Here is a 22,018-nt window from a genome sequence, read left to right on the forward strand (position 1 = left end):
TCGCATGCGCTATGGACAGCTAACGTTAGTATTACAAGTGTATCACCACTGACTGGCTGTGGCTATAATTAGCCTAGCTTTCTGCGTCCGTATTGTGTCCGCCTCTGTCATGTTTCTGGTGCAATCATTTTTCAAAAGCCCAATTCCTGCCCACATTTTATTAAACCCCTACCCAAAATCATGATTTCTTTGGGGAGTTGTCTGTCCAAGTAGCCAATAAAACTCCCAGGTCTGGGATTTCCGGGACAACATGACACCTGTCATGTCTTTACCATAACAGTGATATACTGTGACATACTCACAGCTGGGCCGGTGAAGTGGAGTGTGGGCTGCGTTGTCCATTGGTGTCCTGGAGGTCCAGATGTTTTAGTGACTTGGTCCGGTGTACCAGACCCAAATAACTGCTGCCTATCAGGCCTGCAGGGCTCCTGTTCTTTAATACAGCCAGAGCATTCTCAGTCAGTGGAGCCTGAGTAGATGTGATTGGGAGGGAATGGATGACACAATGTATCACTCATGAACCTCATGTCAACACTAAGAGGAACTTTAAAAACTTTAGTGAACAAGCTTTTTTTTAAATATATATATATATTTTTTTTTTTACATTATCTTTATTTTAGTGACCTTGATTGTATCTCATCTATCCCTGAACCTAATTTAAGCTTCTTGCAAATGTGTTCAATACAATTGTAGATAATTGTAGATAATTGTAGATAATCATTCCCCCTTCCAGGCATGCAATCTATTTCCCCCTAAATAGATTGCATGCCTGGTTAATTCCTGAATTATCTGAAATCATTCATAAAATAATTGTTGCCTAAATCAAGGCCAGGAACAAAGGCTTGGACCCAGATTGGCAATCTATTAGGTAATTGAGGATTAATGTGTAAAACTGATCAGAAAGGCTAAATCAGATTATTATGTAACTACCCTTTCTGATTGTAAGGCGAATCCAGCTAAATTCTGGAAAACTGTCAAATGTGACCCTTTACAGGTTTATTTATTTTACCTTTATTTAACCAGGTAGGCAAGTTGAGAACAAGTTCTCATTTACAATTGCGACCTGGCCAAGATAAAGCAAAGCAGTTCGACAGATACAACGACACAGAGTTACACATGGAGTAAAACAAACATACAGTCCATAATACAGTATAAACAAGTCTATATACAATGTGAGCAAATGAGGTGAGAAGGGAGGTAAAGGCAAAAAAGGCCATGGTGGCAAAGTAAATACAATATAGCAAGTAAAACACTGGAATGGTAGTTTTTCAAGGTAGCTATGCGTATGTCACACATCACACAGGATAAAATATATATATATGTTTTGGGGCAGAAATGCCTTCTGGAACATGTTAACTTTCATGTGCCTTAATAACAAACTTGTATTCCATCCGTAAATAAGAATACAATTGTTAAATTAAAAGCCTAGTTCGTTTAGCCACAGAAAAAGACGGAATCCTAACTCTAGCCATGATTGGCTGAGAGGATGGATGGGCTGGACATGCTGAGAGATGAGTTTGGATTGGTATTTTTTTTAGGGGGTACGATACCTTTTTATGGAAGAAGAATGTTTTTTTTATGATTGATTTTATTTGGGGTTTTGTGTTGTTTATATTAATGTGTCTATGGATGTGTAGTTTGAGGTGTATATTGGATCTTGATCTGTATCATTGCATTGTGTTATACAGGGCTCATCTGAAAACGAGACCTTGGTCTCAGCTTTGACTCCTTGTCTTTTTTTTTGCCAGAGTAGGAGTTTGTATAGTTTTGCTTTTTAAAGTTTTAAATGTCACATGCACAAGTATGGTGAAATGCCTTTTGTAACAGTTCTGAAGATTAATAATAAAGGTACACTCACTTGTAAACTGGTATTAAGAGCAGTCCAATAAGCAAGGCTGGAGAGAAGGTTCTTCCCTAGCGTTGGGCTTCTACAAAATGACAAGGTCTTATAGTAATGTATTTTCATAAATCAATACAATTCCAAGCAACTGATGTAGTTAGAGGCAAGGTTTTGCTAACACTAATTAAATCTGACTGGTACGATCTCTTTCCTTTTCAAAACAAAGTTAAAAAAAATCTGAAAAGCCAGATTTCTAGAATAGACATCCTTAACAGAAATACGTACAGCATGTGTACAAAATACTGTATAAAAGACCTATTTGGAGATAACACTCTTCATGTAAATAAGAATGTGTTCTTAACTGACATACTTGGGTAAATAAAGGTGAAATAAATAAATAACTGTATGCTCTATATCATTTTATAAAGGTATCAACCCAATATACAATACCTTGTGATCTTCTGAGACCTCCTTCTCTGGTACTCCATCTCGTCCACTATCCACACAGCCCCCTTCACGTTCTCCACACGCACAAAACACTTGTGCAGGCTCAGGTTGTGGCGGACTGCATTCTGTGTGTGTTTGACAGGCAATAGGGTCAGAAAAGGCTTCACGTACAGAACTCAAGGGAGGCGTTATTACAGTTATGGCATCCCTATTAGGAAGTCTGACAAAACTGAAAACTGATGACTTCCTAATATGGATGCTGTACACTTTGTTATTTTCAACTTGTAAGTCACAATCAACATTATAACAAAGATTAAGTCAATACAGTACCTTCCACGTTGCAGCATTGCGTCTGAAGTAGGCAAAGGTCTGTGTAAACCAGCTGTATATCTCATTGAGTGTTAACTGCATATCCGATGCATCCATTATAGCCTAAAACGATAACCACAAAAAACATGTAGGTTGTAATCCATCAAATGGGGTGAATGCTGATATACCCCTTTTTACACAGGATTTACAGGGGAAACTATAAGTTAAATCCATGTCTTCTTACCTGTCTTATCAGAGTAGCATAGGTAAAAGGTGGCCTGATATCTGCATTTCTGTACATCTCATGATTTGGGTTAAATTCTATTTTTAAAAAAATACATTGTACAATTGGTTAATTTCATTCACACATATTTCAACCAGGTTGGGTAATATTCAGCAAAAATCCTGAGTATTAAATAAGTGTCAAAGATGATATTGAAAAGGACATGCAAAGGCCAATATTGAGTTTTTCATGGTACAAGACTGGAGCAACGGTGAAGCAGGGACAAAGCTATGTACATCTATTCAGTATGGACTGTGTTGACATCTGTGCGGGTTGTTACCTGAAGACAGAGAGCAGAGAGAGGGGTGCTTGTCTGAGTGGTGTCTTCGCATTGCCCCCACACTTGTGGTGCAGAGTCCTGCAGGCCCCCGGGGTGAGGATGGGGAGGTGACAGGGGCCGTTAGGGGCATCTGAGGGGACAGTGGTGGCAGGCTCTTGGACATGGTGACACCGGACCCAGAACTCAGCTGCACACAGAAGAAGAAGTAGAAACACAGACCAGGGTGGAAAAGGAGAGGAGAAGAAAGAAAAAGACCAGAGGGAGAGGGAGCTTTTTAAATGGGTGTGACCAATGCCATTGGATTTGCTTCTTCATTGGTGTTTCCACTGATATCCTTTGGAGAAGGAAGTCAATCGTCAGTAATTAAAGGGTGAAATTGTATCATAAGTATTGTCATTACAGCGTCATGTTAGCTTGATTAGTTAATAATTAGCTTCTCTATATCCAAGCTTGTGTCAGCCTGCTGTCTTCAAAATGTCTGATCAATGTCTGATGTAAACAGAATTCACAAAAACTAAATGTTACTGTGATCACGTTAATTTAATGTCAGCTTTATTTTTGCATCGCTGATATTTTAAGCACTCTATGTCATGTTCAGGTTGAAAATATCATGCCTCTAAATATCATTCAGACAATAAAGATCAAATATAGCTGTGAGCAGCAGCAATGAATGGGGTTCACAGGATGACTAAAAGGACGCAAGATCAGATGGATAACAAAGCAAGCACTCTATCATGTAGGAACTATCTTCCTTTAGGTGCAATCAGTGAAGTTATTACCATGTTTATCTCTCAGTACCACAAGGAGGATGCAAGGGAAGTTTAGTATAGTGCTGTAGGTTGGTTCTTTGAATGCAGCAGGTAACGATCGTTAAAGTAGTTCATTATTGAGTTTATATACCAATTCTGGTGTCAATTTGATTGGTGGTTTATGTTAAGATTAGTGAAATAATTTCAGCATTAGTGTATTGGTATATTGCGGTCATCTTTGAATTCTGGGACTTTATTTTGTGAATCTGTTTGTAAAGGATTTAAATCTCAGTTTGTACACTCTACATTAGCGTTTCAAAATACTTAACACACTGACTGTTGAAGTGGCAAGACTGCCGGTTTCAAATTTTCCCTAATAAAATATCCACTTTCACTACGTTCAGACCACATAATAATGTAACCTCCTCCCTATTCCGGTACCCCTGTATATTGTTGCTCCTTAATTATTTGTTATTTTTCTTCTTTATTTTTATTTATTTATAACATCGCGTCAGTGGATAGCTGGGTGTTCGCAGAGTTTTGCTTGCGCAACAGAGTGTGGCATTGTCTCTCCCTCTCCTATTGAAAAAGCGACAGTCCCGGTTGATATATTATCGATTATATATTTTAAAAACAACTTGAGTATTGATTATAAAAAAAACGTTTGACATGTTTCTGTGGACATTACGGATACTATTTGGAATTTTCCTCTGCGATGTCATGACTGCTCGAGCCTGTGGATTTCTGAACATAACATTGGCGTTAGCGCCAAACAAATGGAACACTGCTAGTGTTTGTAATATTTTATCTACTGAGAGAGATGTTCTTACATAAATGCTTGTTATGCTTTCGCCGAAAAGCTCATTGAAACCTGACACGCCAGGTGGATTAACAACAAGCTAAACTGGGTTTTGCAATACTACACTTGTGATTTCATGAAAATTATATATTTTTAGTAATTTAATTTGAATTTGGCGCACTGCAATTCAGCGGGTGTTGATGAAAATGATCCCGCTAAAGGGACCCCGATTAAGTGAAGACCGCCCGCGTCATCGGTGTGCCACGAAGGCGTCGCTCTCTGACCAAATTTGGTATCCTATAGGATATACTACACCCATACTGATATAGTGAAGTCTGGTTACGTTCTAGGATCTCTGAGGAATAAATACGAACATGATTTGACTGGTTGAAACAAAGTTTAGGTTTAGATTTTCACAGATTCCTTTCTTCACAAATTGAACGAGTGGAAATACAAAATCAATTGTGCATGATATATGGACCTTTTTAGGATATGATTTTTATTTTTTAATCTAAAACGACACTTCATGTTATCTCTGGGACCCTTTGGATGATAAATCAGAGCAAGATTTAAGAATGTAAGTACACATTTCACCTTCAGCGGTAAATTTATCAAACCTATCTTGGTGAAAAAAGTGTTTTGTTGTTAGGAACTCTCCTTAAACAATAACATGGCATTTTTTCACAGTACTAGCTACTATAAAGTGGACAGTGCAGTTATATTAACCTCTTGAAGCTAGGGGGCACTATTTTCATTTTTGGAAAAATAAATTTCCCAAAGTAAAGGCCTATTTCTCAGGACCAGATGCTAGAATATGCATATAATTGACAGCTTAGGATAGAAAACACTCTAACGTTTCCAAAACTGTAAAAATATTGTCTGTGAGTATAAAAGAACTGATATTGCAGGCGAAAGCCTAAGAAAAATCCAATCAGGAAGTGACTCATGTTTTGAAACCGTTGTGTTCCTATGCATCCCTATTGGCCATTGAAAGGGATATCAACTAGATTCCTTTTCTACGTATTCCCTAAGGTGTCTACAGCATTTGACGTAGTTTCACGCCTTTATGTTGAAGAATGAGCGTAAAATGACAACATTGCGTAAGTGGCCAGCTGAGGGCTCTGAGTGATTCTTGCGTAAAAGACAGAGGTAGCCATTTTTCCTCTCGCTCCTACTGAAAAGCCAATTGTCCCGGTTGATATATTATCGAATAGATATTTGAAAAACACATTGAGGATTGATTATAAAAAATGTTTGCCATGTTTCTGTCGATATATTATGGACATAATTTGGAATTTTTTTCGCCGTTGTCTTGACCGCTATTTCTGGTGGATTTCTCAACATAACGTGACCAACAAACGTATTTTGGGTATAAAAATAATCTTTATGGAACAAAAGGAACATTTGCTGTCTAACTGGGAGTCTCGTGAGTGAAAACATCCGAAGCTCATCAAAGGTAAACTATTAATTTGATTGCTTTTCTGATTTTCGTGACCAGGCTTCCTGCTGCTAGCTGGACATAATGCTATGCTAGGCTATCGATAAACTTACACAAACGCTTGTCTTGCTTTGGCTGTAAAGCATAATTTCAAAATCTGAGATGACAGGGTGATTAACAAAAGGCTAAGCTGTGTTTCACTATATTTCACTTGTGATTTCATCAATATGAATATTTTCTAGTAATATTTTTTGACCATGGCGCTATGGTAATTAGTGTAGTTGATGACAATTCTCCCGGATCCGGGATGGGTAGTTCCAAGAGTAACAAGAATTTAAGCTTTCAGCTGATATAAGATATGTAAACTTGTATGACATATTGGCACTCCAATATGTCCCATAAACATCACAAATATTAGTTTAGTTTGATGAATTCCGTTGTTTCTCTAAAATCTGCGATTGCGACACAAGGTGCTGCATGATTTACAACTATCCCTTAGACGGGATGCCTATCCCTATGAAGTTTTTAAGAAGTGTTCTATAGGCTTCATGCCGTTTAGCCTCTCTGGGATAGGCGGGACAGTCGCGTCCCACTTGGCCAATAGCCAGGGAAAATGCAGAGCGCCAAATAAAAGAAATACACCATAAAAATCAAACTTTCATTCAATCACACATGTAAGATACCAAATTAAAGCTACACTTGTTGTGAATCCAGCCAACATGTCAGATTTAAAAAAGGCATAAGATGCTATTATCTGTGGATAGCACAACATTTAAACAAAGTGAGTAGCATTTTTCAACCCTGCAGGCACAACACAAAACGCAGAAATAAAATATAAATCATGTCTTACCTTTCATGAGCTTCTTTTGTTGGCACTCCAATATGTCCCATAAACATCACAATGGTTGTTTAGTTTGATGAATTCCGTCGATATATATCCAAAATGTCAATTTATTTGGTGCGTTTGATCCAGAAAAAAACAGCTTCCAATTTGCGCAACGTCACTACAAAATATCTCAAAAGTTACCTGTAAACTTTGCCAAAACATTTCAAACTACTTTTGTAATACAACTTTAGGTATTTTTAAACGTTAATAATCGATCAAATTGAAGACGGGACTATCTGTGTTCAATACAGGGGGACAACAAACTGACGTTATTTTTCGAGTCATGCGCCTCTCTCTCATTCAAGATGGCCGTACTTCTTCATTACACAAAGGAATATCCTCAACCAATTTCTAAAGACTGGTGACATCCAGTGGAAGTGGCAGGAACTGCGAACAAGTCCCTTAGAAATCTAGTTTCCCAATGAAACCTCATTGACCTAAAAAAAAAGAAATCTGAATGGTTTGTCCTCTGGGTTTTGCCTGCTACATAAGTTCTGTTATACTCACAGACATGATTCAAACAGTTTTAGAAACTTCAGAGTGTTTTCAACTAATTATGATTATCTACTATTATTATCTACTGTAATGCCCTGGCTAGATCATAAAGGAACAATTGTCCAGACAGTGGGTTGAGTTTACGAATTGACGGTTTATTTACCCAACTTTACACAGGCTACTGTTTGGCCATAGCCCACGCCAAATAAATGAAAGATACCCCACAAGCCAACCGTGACCTTCTCTTGTGAAGGCCAGATGTAAGAGAGAGAACAAAGGCTAAACCTGGTCTTAACTTCCAATGCTCCATCCCCCTGACCAACCCCCCTCCACGCCACTCCACCAACCGCCAGGATGCCCGGCATCAGAACATTCCAGGCCAAACCTCCTGTAGTATGAGGCCAGGCCCAGGAAACTCTTCAGCTGTCGCTGGTCGGTGGGGGTGGGCCAGTCTCTGACAGCCGCCTTGTCCTCTATGGTGCTGATCCCCTCCTTCCCCACTCGGTGGCCCAAGAAGGACACTTCTCTCCTCATGAAGTGGCACTTCTCGGGGTGGAGCTTCAGACCTGCGGCAGCCACCCTCTCCAGCACACGCCGTAGCGCCCCCAGGGCAGACTGGAAGGAGCTGCCATGGGCCAGGATGTCGTCGAGGTATACCAGACACTGCTGTCGGGGGATGCCATCCAGCACCCTGTCCATCAAACGCTCAAAAATAGCTGGAGCGTTGCACAGTCCGAAGCACAGGACCTTGAACTGCCAGTGTCCTCTGTTAGTGGAAAATGCAGTTTTGGCTCTGTCCTCTGGGGAGAGGGGTACCTGCCAGTAGCCACTGCGGAGGTCTAGTGAGGAAAACCAGGAGAACCCCCTAACCAGGTCCAGCGACTCATCGATACGTGCTATGGGGTATGAGTCCTTCCTGGTTACCTCATTCAGCCGCCTGTAGTCCGCACAGAACCTCAGCTTGCCCCCCTTCTTCCGGAACCATGATGACTGGCGCCGCCCAGGGGCTGTCTGAGGGCTCGATGAAGTCTGCCCGCTGCATCTCCAACACAGCCTTGTCTGCCGCCTCCTGGCGTGCCAGCAGGATACGGCGGAGACACATCTTGATGGGTCGCGCATCACCTGTGTCGATCTCATGCTGCACCAGATGAGTCTGACCCATCTCTACTTCCTCTGAGTTCTGTCATTTCAGCCACCCATGCAGGCTTTTCTGGCTCCGGAAAAAAAAGAGAGTAGCATATTTCAACCCTGCAGGCGCAACACAAAACGCAGAAATAAAATATAAATCATAACTTACTTTTGACGAGCTTCTTTTGTTGGCACTCCAATATGTCCCATAAACATCAGAAATGAACATCAAATTTCCTGATATATCAATAACAGCCATCTCTGAACCAATCCCTTATATTTTTTCAAACTAAGTTAAGAGATCTACCATACCTGTGTTAATTGGACTAATGGATAATGAAAATATTTTTTTCAAATGTTTTCCAAAATGTCCAATATGGAGGAAATGTAATCCTCTCGGACCTTATGGCCAAATTGGTTCAGCATGAGTAAAGACACCTACATACAACGTTTCAAGTCTCTAGGTCAAATGGGGCAGCGGATATGAGGTTTTAAGTGAGACTGCTTATAACTACACCAGCTATAGGCTAATCAGTGACATTATTTTTGACCAAGATACTCATGGCCTCTACTTTCGCTGTGAAGTCCTAATAAAGAAATGTAATGAAGGACAGTAATCTCATGAAAAAGCAATACCAATTGAATGTGGGTAACCTATTGAGTCCATTCAAAAACATTCTTGATGGGGTTGGGAGAGGTCAAAAGTCATCTTAGATTTTCATACACACCCACACACAGGCACCTTTTGCTCAACAATTGCTTACACATCATATCTTTACAATAGCTTCTGTTAGTGTTCTCTAGGCCCACGAACCTGATAAGAGACGTCTGACTCCCCTTATAGGCTGCTGAGAGATTCACAAGGACTACAATGGTTTCCCTCATTCACTCCAGGCCAAAGGGTCAGAACTATTATTGCTTTCATCCCATACTGCACCTTTTAAAATCAGATATAACCTCACTTATTATAGATCTGGACTCATATCAACTGAGTGTACAAAACATTAGGAACACCTTCCTATTATTGAGTTGCACCCTGTTGTAACTTTAATGTGTTACAGAGTTAATGTTTAAGTTAATTTATTGAGCTGTATCTAAAGATATTTCTATACAGTTATTTACATATGTAATTGTATTGGTTAGTATTGAAATACGCTTTTGACTGCAAGTTCCAGAATGCCTTGCGACAGGAATGAGAGAGATAACGCGCCAGTTATGTGCAGGTGCAAAGTTGATTAAGCTGACTTTCCGCTAGCATCTTGTTTGCATTGCTCTGTAGAATCTAAAGTTGTTAATCGTAACGTGAACAAGGATTATTACTAAAAGAAGCTTTCATATCAAACCCGACGTCCCGAGTCAATACTTTGAAGACAGTTAATCTAAAACACCCACTTTTGCCCTCAGAACATTCTCAATTTTTTGGGGCATGGACTCTACAAGGTATCAAAAGCGTTCCACAAGGCAGCTGGAACATGTTGACTCCAATGCTTCCCACAGGTGTCAAGTTGGTTGGATGTCCTTTGGGTGGTGGACTATTCCTGATACACCCTGGAAACTGTTGAGCGAGGTCTGGTCAGCCTGACATGGAAAGAACAGGTGTTCTTAATGTGTGGTGTGGTGTCAGGAAAATAACCTCACACTCAACGTCAACAAAATAAAGGAGATGATCGTGGATTTCAGGAAACAGCAGAGGGAGCACCCCCCTATCCACATCAACAGGACAGTAGTGGAGAAGGTGGACAGTTTAAGTTCCTCTGTGTACACATCATGGACAAAAGGAAATGGTCCACCCACACGGACAGCGTAGTGAAGAAGGCGCAACAGTGCCTCTTCAACCTCAGGAGGCTGAAGAAATTTGACTTGTCACCAAAAACACTCACACACTTTTACAGATGCACAATCGAGAGCATCCTGTCAGGCTGTATCTCCGCCTCGTACCGCAACTGCTCCGCCCACAACCGCAAGGCTCTCCAGGTGGTAGTGAGGTCTGCACAACGCATCACCGGGGGCAAACTACCTGCCCTCCAGGACACCTACATCACCCGAAGTCACAGGAAGGCTAAAAAGATCATCAAGGACAACAACCACCCGAGCCACTGCCTGTTCCCCCCTCTATCATCCAGAAGGCAAGGTCAGTACAGGTGCATCAAAGCTGGGACAGAGAGACTGAAAAGGCCATCAGACTGTTAAACAGAACATCACTACATTGAGTGGCTGCTGCCAACATACTGACTCAAATCTCGAGCCACTTTAAGAATTAAACATTTGATGTAATAAATGTATCACTAGTCACTTTAAACAATGCCACTTTATATAATGTTTACATACCCTACATTACTAATCTCAAATGTATATACTGTACTCTATACCATCTACTGCATCTTGCCTATGCCGTTCGGCCATCGCTCATCCATATATTTATTTGTACATATTCTTATTCATTCCTTTACACTGTGTATAAGGTAGTTGTTGTGAAATTACTTGTCAGATATTACTGCATGGTCGGAACTAAAAGAACAAGCATTTCGCTACACTCACATTAACATCTGCTAACCATGTGTATGTGACCAATAACATTTTATTTTATTTTATTTGGGACGCATACTATAGCTAGAGCAATATACCAAAGGACTCCAGAAATATAATTTGCCTGCTCATGCTCATGTGTAGTGTCACCTACACTTACACTTGGATTTCTGATGGAACCTTTATGGTATGGCATTATTTCTAAAGAACCATACTATTTAGAATCTGTTGTTCACAACTCATCATTCTTCAAAGCACGTTATACATGTTGACTGAATAGGTCATTTTCTGTGAGACACTGTAGGTGTGGTCTGTCTGTATACTTACAGGTTTGGAAGGGGACTGTGGTTGCAAAGTTGGCAGTTGTAAGTGGGCCATCATAGCTTGGAGACGCTCCCGTTCTTTAGAGAGCTGATAGAGGAGAGGCGGATAGAGGAGAGAGGAGGAGGAGAGAGTGCAAGAAGAGGAGAGAGAGAGAGAGAGAGGGAGGAGAGAGAGGTACCAAGGGATGGAGGGAGCAAGAAGAGGTGAAGAAACACCACAGTAGTTTGAGCTGAGGTACGCCGTCACCACAATCTCTCTCTCACACACACACACACACACACACCTACCTACCTACCTGGAGGTCTAACTGCCGCACCACCTGCATCTGGACTCTGCACTGGGCTGTGCTCCTTTCATCCAGCATGTGCTCAATACTTAGGTGCCTGAGAACGCTCACATGAGTTACTGGGGTGATACACACACGCAGAAACTGCTTTATACACTATACATACACACTCCATAGGAAAACTTACTTGATAAACTGGCTGACGTTTTCACAAACAGTCTCACAGCACGGCCAAATACACACACCATATCCATAGAGTGAGTGTGTGATTGTTTGATCCACATCCAGCAAGCTGTAGGTAGAGGAGGAGGGTTTAAGGGTTACACATACAGAAGAGCATCACCATCATATAAAAAAGATACAGAAAAGAAAGTGTTATTTTATGGTCTGAGGAACAAAGAGGGAGGGATTAAAATAAAAATGCAAATCACCTTGTTTTTGATTTTGAACAAGCTGCTACAGTGCTTTACTATAAACTTTACTACAGATTTTGCTGATAAAAAAACCTAAAGCAAAACAACAAACAAACAAAATAAGTTGTCCCAGTGGGACTCTTACTAAAATTGAGAACAAACGACAGTAGGCTGCACAGAGAAAGTGGTACTACTTTACCCTAAGGCAGGGGTGTCAAAATCTATCAGCGCAAGGGCCAAATTGAAAAAAATACAACGAATTTGTTTGCCATGTATTTATTTTTTATTATTGCATACAACTGCTACCCAAACTGGCCATTGTTTAATTTAAAAAAAATATGGCCCTTTATAATGTCCACTTATGTATATAGGTGTCACGACTTCCACCAAAGTCAGTCCCTCTCCTTGTTCGGGTGGCGTTCGGTGGTCGACGTCACCAGCTTTCTAGCTATCGCCGATCCACTTTTCCTTTTCCATTTGTTTTGTGTTTGTTTTCTAAACACCTGGTTTCTATTCCCCAATTACATTTTCATTATTTAACCCTCTGTTTCCCCCATGTTTGTGTGCGTGTTTGTATATAATGTTCAGGTGGTTACTTGTTGGCTGGTATTGTTTGCCAGGTTCGTTATTACGCCCGTTATTTACGAGTGACCGGTATTTTCACGCACCTTTAGTATTTGTTTTATACTGGGACTTTTCGTTGAATAAATTACCTTGTACACTCATCTCTGCTCTCCTGCACCTGATTCCATGCACCATTACAGTGCTGGGAGGTGCTGCAATTAGGGCGACCGGAGGAGGGGCCAATCCATGCACCATCTGTGGCCGCAGAGGGCACATTGCCGGTCGGTGCTGGGGAGGTTCCTCTAGGAGTTGAGGCAGCAGGCAGGGCACTCTCGTGTCACCTCAGGTGAGTCGGCACCAGGCTCACCCAGAGCCCCCTGTTGCTCACATGTTTTTGTTTATTAATTTTCCTGAGTTTTCCCCACATTCCCAGCGCTCGTAGATTCAGACGTAGCTGGGATTTTATTGACAGATCATTTGCCCATAGTTTAGGGATCCCCGTTGTTCCTATGGATATGCCTTTCCGTGTGTACGCCCTAGATAGTCGACCGTTAGGGTCAGGGTAATTAGGGAGGCCACCGCTCCACTGGGCATGGTTATGCAGCAGGGTCACAAGGAGAGAATCAGTCTCTTCCTTATTGATTCTCCTGCGTTTCCCGTGATGCTGGGCCTACCCTGGTTGGCCTGTCATGACCCCACTATTTCGTGGCAACAGAGGGCTCTCACAGGTGGTCACGAAAGTGCTGGGGGAGGTGTTTAGGGGTTCCCGTTGGTGCTACTACAGTGGAAAGTCCAGACCAGGTCTCCACAGTGCGCATCCCCTCTGAATACGCCGATTTGGCTCTCGCCTTCTGTAAAAAGAAGGCGACTCAATTACCACCCCATCGACGGGGGGATTGTGCAATACATCTCCTGGTAGACGCAGCACTTCCCAGGTGTCATGTGTATCCCCTGTCGCAAGAGGAGACGGCGGCTATGGAAACATATGTTCCGGAATCCTTGGAGCAGGGGTACATTCAGCCCTCCACGTCACCTGCCTCCGAGTTAATTTTTTGTTAAAATTAAGGATGGAGGTCTGCGTCCGTGTTTTGACTATCGAGGCATCAACCAAATCACGGTGAGGTACAGTTACCCGCTGCCTCTCATCGCCAGAGCGATCGAGTCAATGTACGGGACGTGCTTCTTCACAAAATTGGTGCATATCCGGGAGGGGGACGAGTGTAAGACGGGATTTAGTACCACCTCAGGGCACTATGAATACCTCGTCATGCCGTACGGGTTGATGAATGCTCCATCAGTCTTCCAGGCCTTTGTAGAGGAGATTTTCCGGGACCTGCAGGTGCAGGGTGTAGTGGTGTATATCGACAACATTCTGATATACTCCGCTACACGTGCCGAGCATGTGTCCCTGGTGCGCAAGGTGCTTGGTCGATGCTTTACTTGTTGGCTGGTATTGTTTGCCAGGTTCGTTATTACGCCCGTTATTTACGAGTGACCGGTATTTTCACGCACCTTTAGTATTTGTTTTATACTGGGACTTTTCGTTGAATAAATCACCTTGTACACTCATCTCTGCTCTCCTGCGCCTGATTCCATTCACCACCAGTTACCCACAGCCTGACAATAGGATGATCATGAAAACTAAATAGTCTAAAAGAAATGTGAGATAATGTCTAGATGCTTTTTATAGTGGAGATCAAGTTTATTAAGTGAGACAGTGGATTGCACAGTCAGATGGAACATAGTAAATAGGCATTTTAACGTCATAGATTTAACCTTTGGTTTCTTGTGGAATAGACATCGGCTGCAATGTGATTTTAACCAATCATTATTCAGTATTAGACCCACCTGTTGTATAAATCATTTTTTAACATATTACAATTTTAACATATTTTAATAAAAGAATATCAATACTATTTGTCCAGCCTTTGCTGCTATACTTGCATACAGTGCTGCGACCCTAATCAAAAAGTATTTAACTCCAAATAACAAATGTTGCTAGGTTGGTGTAACATTAAGAAAAGAAATTGCACTGCATTGATCACTGGTGTGGTTGACTGCAGCATTTCTGTATGGTGCACTCAAAATGTCTTGTCGTTGTCTAGCCAGCCTAGGTTACTGCTCAAATGTTGCTGTAATAGGCCTAGATGTTTCTTCGTTGCATGATGTTTTGTTGCAGGTTCAGTTTTTTGGTTATTCATTGTCATGCTTTAAAAACCAAAGCCGGAGTGCAACATTTTAGTAGCCTAGCTAGGACTGTGGCATGTGGACTGCACCACTGCGCGATGTAAACAGGACACGTGAATGCAGCACAATTGATGTTGAATTCACAGATGTGAGCACATCACGCTGTAATGTCATAAAGTAAATGACTCAACTGTTGACTCATTTATACTCACTTGGGTGTCCTATTGTCCTTTAGTAGTATAGTAATTTAGTCCTTTACTGTTAGTCCTTTACTGTATCTTCTAACTTTTTGACAACCAAGATTATATTTGCTGTAGGCTACTGTTGGAATCGAAATTTGGCATGGACACTTACCCTACAACACCTTTAAACTTCGGTCTGGTAGAAGATTTTGTCAGTGCCGTTAGTGATGATATGACACAGTGCACTGGATGGCTGGCATGTGTGTGTGGCAATGCACTGCCATTTGGCGTGCAGCACATCGGCAGTGCTTGCTGTGATTTTTGAGGAGACTATTGCTGACTATATGGTAAATGGCCAAAATTAATTGACAACCCATATAATTGCGCAGGCCGGAGAGAAATGTGTTATGGGCCGGATTTGGCCAGCTGGCCTATGCTTGTGCCCTAAGGATTCTAATCCATATACCTTTATTGTAAAGTGTTATGGAGAAGGCTTTACCCTTCTCTTGGGCTGGAACTAAGAGATTGGCCGTTGGTAGGGAAGCTGTGGGTGTTTGACATTGATGCTTTGGCTGTGGTTACGGGTTCAGTAGGGGACAGAGTGATGATACGGTCTGGACAGCTATCCTTTGTGCTTTTATCTTCCATTGTGCTGTTGGTTAGCTCCTTCCATATCTGCTGGAGCTCAATAGTACTCAAGCCAGCTGAAACACATAGACATACATGTACAATATTACCTTGCAACACTGGGGTTAAAGGTTATAGCTTCAGGGAGAGAGTATGTGTAGGTAGGGGTATAGCTTTACTTGAGTCTTTCTGAGCCGTGAAAGTAAGGGCAGATATAAGAGTATGCTTGATGAGAATATTTTGGGTCACCTGATTTGAAAATGGGGCCGCGAAAGAAACTCTGGAAAAAATGTAAATGGGCTGCTTGGTTCATCGAACTCGGGTACCGTGAGTAACCTCCGATATCCACTAAATGACAAATTGGTTGGAGCTATACACTATCATGACCCCTTTCCTGAAAGCTAGGACTCTCGGGAATATATGCTGTTTCCCTCTATAATGCTAGAACAGAGTGGACAGCACCAAATCAGATTGGGGGAAAGAAAACATCATAATTGAAAAAAATGATTGTGTTCATTTCTACACAGAAGTTCATACACAAATGCACGGATGATATTCTGAGGTAATGATTTTTTACTTTGACTACATCAAAAACGCATGCATTACACATCTGTAAGATTTTCATGAACATCTAATAACAGGTCCGAAACGCATTATTATAGGTTAATGAACTATATCCATATCATAGTGCATTCATGTCATGCTATGAAAGACCTCATATTTAGGCATCCTAATAGCTGCATTATTTCAATGATAGTGTAGTGTCATCATAATTGCTGTTCTCAAATGTGTGTTTCTACCATACCAGTCCCTTAATTTGTCCCATTTTAAATAACTGTCACAATGTGCAAATGCACAATGGAGATAGTGAAAAAACATCACTAACTAAATGCCTCATGAGTTGTATTACATTTTGTAATGTTTATTGACAGAGTTAAAACAAGTGTTGACATTGTGCCAAGGGCTTAGCTAGCTGTAAGAAAATAAAACCCCAAAATGTCAATAGTAGTTAGGAGTCTTTGGTGAAGTCCTCAACACTACCTATGTTACATCTGGAAAATTGTAAGGAAAAGTTAATATTTTATTAACATTCTGTGTTGTGTCCATATTCTTTTTGATATGTGAGTAATGTTTATAAATGCTTTATGAATGGGAAAATAGATTTTACTTTAGACTAGTATGACCAACTAATTTATGATGAGGAGGAGGGCTGGTAATGACTTACGAAAGAGTTTTGATATGATCCTTAACTTTGCGATTTGATCTGTAAAATTTGTCCTGAAAATGTAACGTTGTGCGGATCTTCATCCACAATTGACTTCGAGGAGTAGTAGTAGTAGTGGTAAACTGGCCGGTGGGGGAAATGGGGCTGGTATCAACATAATTTAAAAAAAAAAACTTTTGAGAACAGCCATAATGATGACACTACATGTATCAAGATACCTAAATATGAGCTCTTGCATAGCATGACATGAATACGCAATAGATATGCTTTGGAAATATTTCATGAACCTTTAATAATGCAGTTGGGATCTGTTATAGCACGTTAATGAAATGCTTATAGATATGTATTGAATGCGTTATGGCTATGAGGTCAAAGTAAAACGTTACCCTTCAAACCATACTTTCTTCTGATTGAAAGTACTGTCAGACTGATTTGTTATATACTCTCATAGCCCCAAATAAAAAGGTATACGTTGGCTGTTGATTTCATCAACATTTTTTGGTGTGGTCTCAATTTTTTCTTAAATATCAAGATATGGTCATGGACCAAAAAAGTTTGGGGAACCCCTGCACTAAGTAAACCAAGGAGTTAGCTAGAGTAGAGAGGATTTACCTGGAAACAAGGTGTGGGAGGCCAGGCCTGGTCTTTGCACTTTGAACAGCTCCTGCTGGAGGATCTGCTGGAACACTAGCTGCTGCCTAGAGAGCTGAGTGAGAGAGGGAGTGAGACATGCTAAGGGTTCAGCGTCTATGTTTACAGTGCTCATATTCACACATCTATAGAAGTTGTGTCACTTGGAGTTTGAAGCAGGTGCTGTAGTCCGAGTGACTCTGAACTCATATATAGACACCACATCTTGGCTACATTGTCCTTCAGCATAGAAACACACACAAAACTATAAAATTTTACTTGGATAGATTATGCGAGACAAGTTCCAAGTACTGCAACACCTACTTACTTGTAGGTTACCTCTCAACAATGCCACAACAATAAGAAATAATAAAATATAAGAATACGAACATAAAGTAAATGGCTTAGTAGAATAGAATAAACATTTTAGCATAAGTATAATACAGGAAGGCACCATTTATAGTCCAATATTTACATGTGTATTGGAGAAAGGGGGAATAGGGGGCAGTGTATAAACTGAGCGTTATAATAAGAGTCTGTTAGCAGCAGTTGTGATGTGTGTGCAGCATCAATGTATATGTATGAATGAGTGCATGTGTGCTAATGTGTGGAGCATCAGAGCATGTTCAGCAGTCTAATGGTTTGTATATAGGAACTTTCTCAAAGCCTCTTATCAGACTTCATGCTTTGATACCATCTGCCCCACGGTAAAGGAGAGAACAGCTCATGGCAGTGGTGTGTGGGATCCTTGATGATGCTGCGTTCACTCCCTCGTCATTGTTGGTTATCAGGCCTACAACCATGGTGTCATGCAAAGCCTCGCAGTCGTGGGTGAACAGGGAGTACAACAGAGGACTGTGTTTTAAGAGTCAGTGTGGAGGAAGTGCCAATCTTCATAGCCTGTGGTCTGCCCTTCAGGAGGTCCAGGATCCAGTTGCAGAGGGTGATGTCCAGACCCAGGGCTCTAAGCTTGGTGACGAGCGTATTATTTATTTTTTGTTTTACCAGGCAAGTCAGTTAAGAACAAATTCTTATTATCAATGACAGCCTAGGAACAGTGGGTTAACTGCCTTGTTCCAATGCTCTAACCACTAGGCTACCTGCCGCCCCGAGCTTGGAGGAAACAATAGTGTTGAAGGCCGAACAGCATGCTCATATACAGTAATTGTTCCTCTTGTCAATAGCGAATTAATAGAGATGCATCTTCCATGCATCTGTTGGAGCGGTAGGCAAATTAGAGTGGGTCCAGTGTGCCTGGCATCCTGGCCTTGATGTTGGCCATGACCAACCTCTCGAAGCACTTCATGATGACCGAGGTGAGCGAGGTGGGGCGATAGTCACTTGGGCATGTCATTTTTTTTCTTGGGCACTGGGATGATGGTAGTCTCCTTAAAGCAGGTGGGGACTACAGCCTGGGACAGGGACATTACATTATAGTATCATATAGTATAGCAGGGGTGCTCAACTGGGGGTCTGCGGAGGTACTGCAGGGGGTCCACGAAAGAAAAAATTATTTTTAAAATATTATATATATATACATAAAAAGTGGATTTATTTTATTGCAATGTTTTTATGAATATCACTAGCAACAACAGAAAAATATATTTTTATTACATACCTACAGTATAAAAGAGGGGAATATCATATTTCTAATGACATCAACTTTATTTCTCAACTCTGAATATTGAGCAAATTACACTTATTGGAGCTAATTGCACTCACTGGAGTATCTGAATTAGGCTTTCAAAAAGCACCCGAAGTGATGCTGGCTACTGGCAAGCTTTCTTGACTTGAGTTTATTTCTGAAATGTTAAATGTATTTTTTTAACAAGAAATAGCATTGCTCATGGGTACCTTCATGTGTGTGTAAAATATGTGCTCAGATTTTTTAAAATACGTTTTGTAATACAATGGCATTTTCATTTACTCTATATTTGACTGTGATATGTGGTTGTCCCACCTAGCTATTTTAAGATTAATGCACTAACTAAGTAACTCTGGATAAGAGCATCTGCTAAATTACTAAAATGTCAAATATACATGTTTTATGTACATATCTCATTTCTGTATTGATTGATAAAAAAAACATGTTGCCATCACAAATGTATTATTTGTACAGTTCTTTATTTATGTATTTTATTTAACCAGGAAAGTCAGTTAAGAACAAATTTTTATTTAAACTGACGACCTACACCGGCCAATTGTGCGCTGCCCTATTGGTCTCCCAATCACGGCCGGCCTGGATTCAAACCAGTGTCTGTAGTGACGCCTCTAACACTGAGATGCAGTGCCTTAGACCGCTGCGCCACTCGGGAGCCCAACTAAATATACAAATGTAGTTATTTGATACATTTGACTGTGTAAAACCCAGCAGAACTATGTATTTCTCTGAGAGTGAGGCAGATATATATAGTGTTTTGTTAAAAACATTTATCTCTCTGAAATTTAACCATCAAGTGATAGATTTCAAACAAATATATCTTTCATTGAACAACCCCATGCCGTGATTTGATACTTAAAAAACACACCAATCTCTTTCATAAGTTCTTTAAACAATAAAAGCTCATTTACCAACATTTCCGAAAATTGATATACACTGAGTGTACAAAACATTAGGAATACCTTCCTAATATTGAGCTGTACCCCCTTTTGCCCTCAGAACAGCCTCCATTCATCGGGGCATGGATTCTACAAGGTGTCAAAAGTGTTCCACTGGGATGCTGGCCCATGTTGACTCCAATGCTTCCCACTGTTGTGTCAAGTTGCGTGGATATTCTTTGGGTGGTGGACCATTCTTGATAGACACAGGGAAACTGAGTGTTGCAAAACCCAGCAGTGTTGCAGTTCTTGACACAAACCGGTGTGCCATACCATGTTCAAATGCACTTAAATCTTTAGTATTGCCCATTCACCCTCTGAATGGCAAACATAATCCATGTCTCAATTGTCTCAAGGCTTAAAAATCCTTCTTTATTAACCTGTCTCCTCCCCATCATATACACTGACTAGCTTTCACCTGGATTCACCTGGTTAGTCTATGTCACGGAAGGAGCAGGGGTTCATAATGTTTTGTGCACTCAGTGTATAGCGTTTTGGCAAAAACTCTTCAGTTGGACATACACATTGCTAACCAGGGTAGTTACAAACAGCATAGGAATGAAATCCTCAAGTAGAGGCCAGAGGGCACACACTTAGTGTGTTGTGAAATCTGTTACGAATGTATTGTAATGTTTTTAAAATTGTATAAGTAACTGCCTTAATTTTGCCGGACCCCAGGAAGACTAGCTGCCTATAATAAATACTAATAAAAATACTAACCTTGCTTAACAAGCTAAACAGCTGCTATTAGTGAAGATGTGTTTGGGCTGATATTAATATATTTGTTTAGGAGACAGGTGGATTCAACTTTATAATCAAGTAGATATAGTTTACCCAATTTCAGTTTTTCAAGTGGGTGAAGTTGGTATTCATTTTACAAGCAGAGTGGCTCAGTTGGGAGGAGAAGCTTCATTTCCAAAAGTTGTAAGCGGTCAAAACCATTGGTTTATGAGACAGGAGTGTCTAATTAGCAAATTTTCAAAGATGCATTACAAGCTCAAAACTTTTTTCAACAAAAATGACAATTATGACAATAATTGTGGGCATTTGCATGACAATTAATCGTTACCCCAAATTACATAATCGTCACAGCCCGAGTTACCTTTCTAGCAACAGGCTGTTAGACTTTACACTTCTTCCAATTATAGTGTGGGGAGGTCAAAATAATGAAAACCAAATATATTCAGTTTAAAATGTTGATTACTTGTTTTTGCCATTACCATTCACCGGACAATAAGACGATAATATGATGGAGGTCCCTGGGTCACCAAATTGCCTGGGCGGTGGTCCCTGGGCAAGAAAAGTTTGAAGACCTTTGTAGTATAGTATAGTATAGTATAGTAATTTGGATTGGATCGTGCTATACCTGCTGGAGCAGGATAGCGTGCTGCTGTTGCTGGAGCAGAGCCTGGAGCTGACCCGGGGACAGAAGCTGCTGCATCTGCTGAGGACTCATCATAGTCATTGAGACCTGTGTGAAGAAGAAGCGGCGGATCAGACATTGAGGAGACAGGATGTTCTGGTGCTTACCTCTCTTAGAGGCTTTTATTTACAATATTAACAGGTGCTGGACTAATTGGCCCATAAACTTCGTACAGAAAAAAATTACCTGCCTCGACTGCTCTCCCTCAGGCAAAATCAACTTAGCACCTAGTACTCTTTTTAGGAACTCCCTTCAAGTAGGAATGTTCCACTATGACAGCCTTATAACACAGTTCTACCATAAATATGTAATTTCTCATGGACATATAACATCCTAAACAACAGTTTTACATAAACAAAGACTTCAATAACTTGTGCCA

General features: G+C 40.8%; 1 protein-coding gene across 1 annotated transcript; it reads right to left on the bottom strand.

Annotated features, from left to right (window-relative positions):
- Positions 1-298: 298 nt before the first annotated feature.
- LOC116356394 (forkhead box protein P2-like) lies at positions 299-21,682 on the bottom strand. The gene is made up of 12 exons (XM_031802187.1): positions 21,583-21,682; positions 17,601-17,694; positions 15,636-15,840; positions 11,978-12,082; positions 11,800-11,887; positions 11,508-11,591; positions 3,160-3,346; positions 2,841-2,917; positions 2,618-2,719; positions 2,291-2,412; positions 1,859-1,928; positions 299-469 (listed from the first exon to the last, which is right to left on the bottom strand). The coding sequence occupies exons 1-12, from the start codon at positions 21,679-21,681 to the stop codon at positions 299-301; spliced, it is 1,404 nt and encodes a 467-aa protein (XP_031658047.1). The 5' UTR covers position 21,682.
- Between the last annotated feature and the right edge of the window lie 336 nt (positions 21,683-22,018).

The sequence above is a fragment of the Oncorhynchus kisutch genome, linkage group LG22, assembly GCF_002021735.2.
Source record: "Oncorhynchus kisutch isolate 150728-3 linkage group LG22, Okis_V2, whole genome shotgun sequence".
Lineage (NCBI taxonomy): Eukaryota > Metazoa > Chordata > Actinopteri > Salmoniformes > Salmonidae > Oncorhynchus > Oncorhynchus kisutch.

Coding starts and splice junctions, on each gene's coding strand:
- LOC116356394 (XM_031802187.1), bottom strand. CDS start 21,681: ATGACTATGATGAGTCCTCAGCAGATGCAGCAGCTTCTGTCCCCGGGT. Junction 3,347..11,507: donor CACAGTCCCCTTCCAAACCT/GTAAGTATACAG, acceptor TTCTGTGTGCAG/CTGAGTTCTGGGTCCGGTGT. Junction 2,918..3,159: donor TCTCTGCTCTCTGTCTTCAG/GTAACAACCCGC, acceptor TTTTAAAAATAG/AATTTAACCCAAATCATGAG.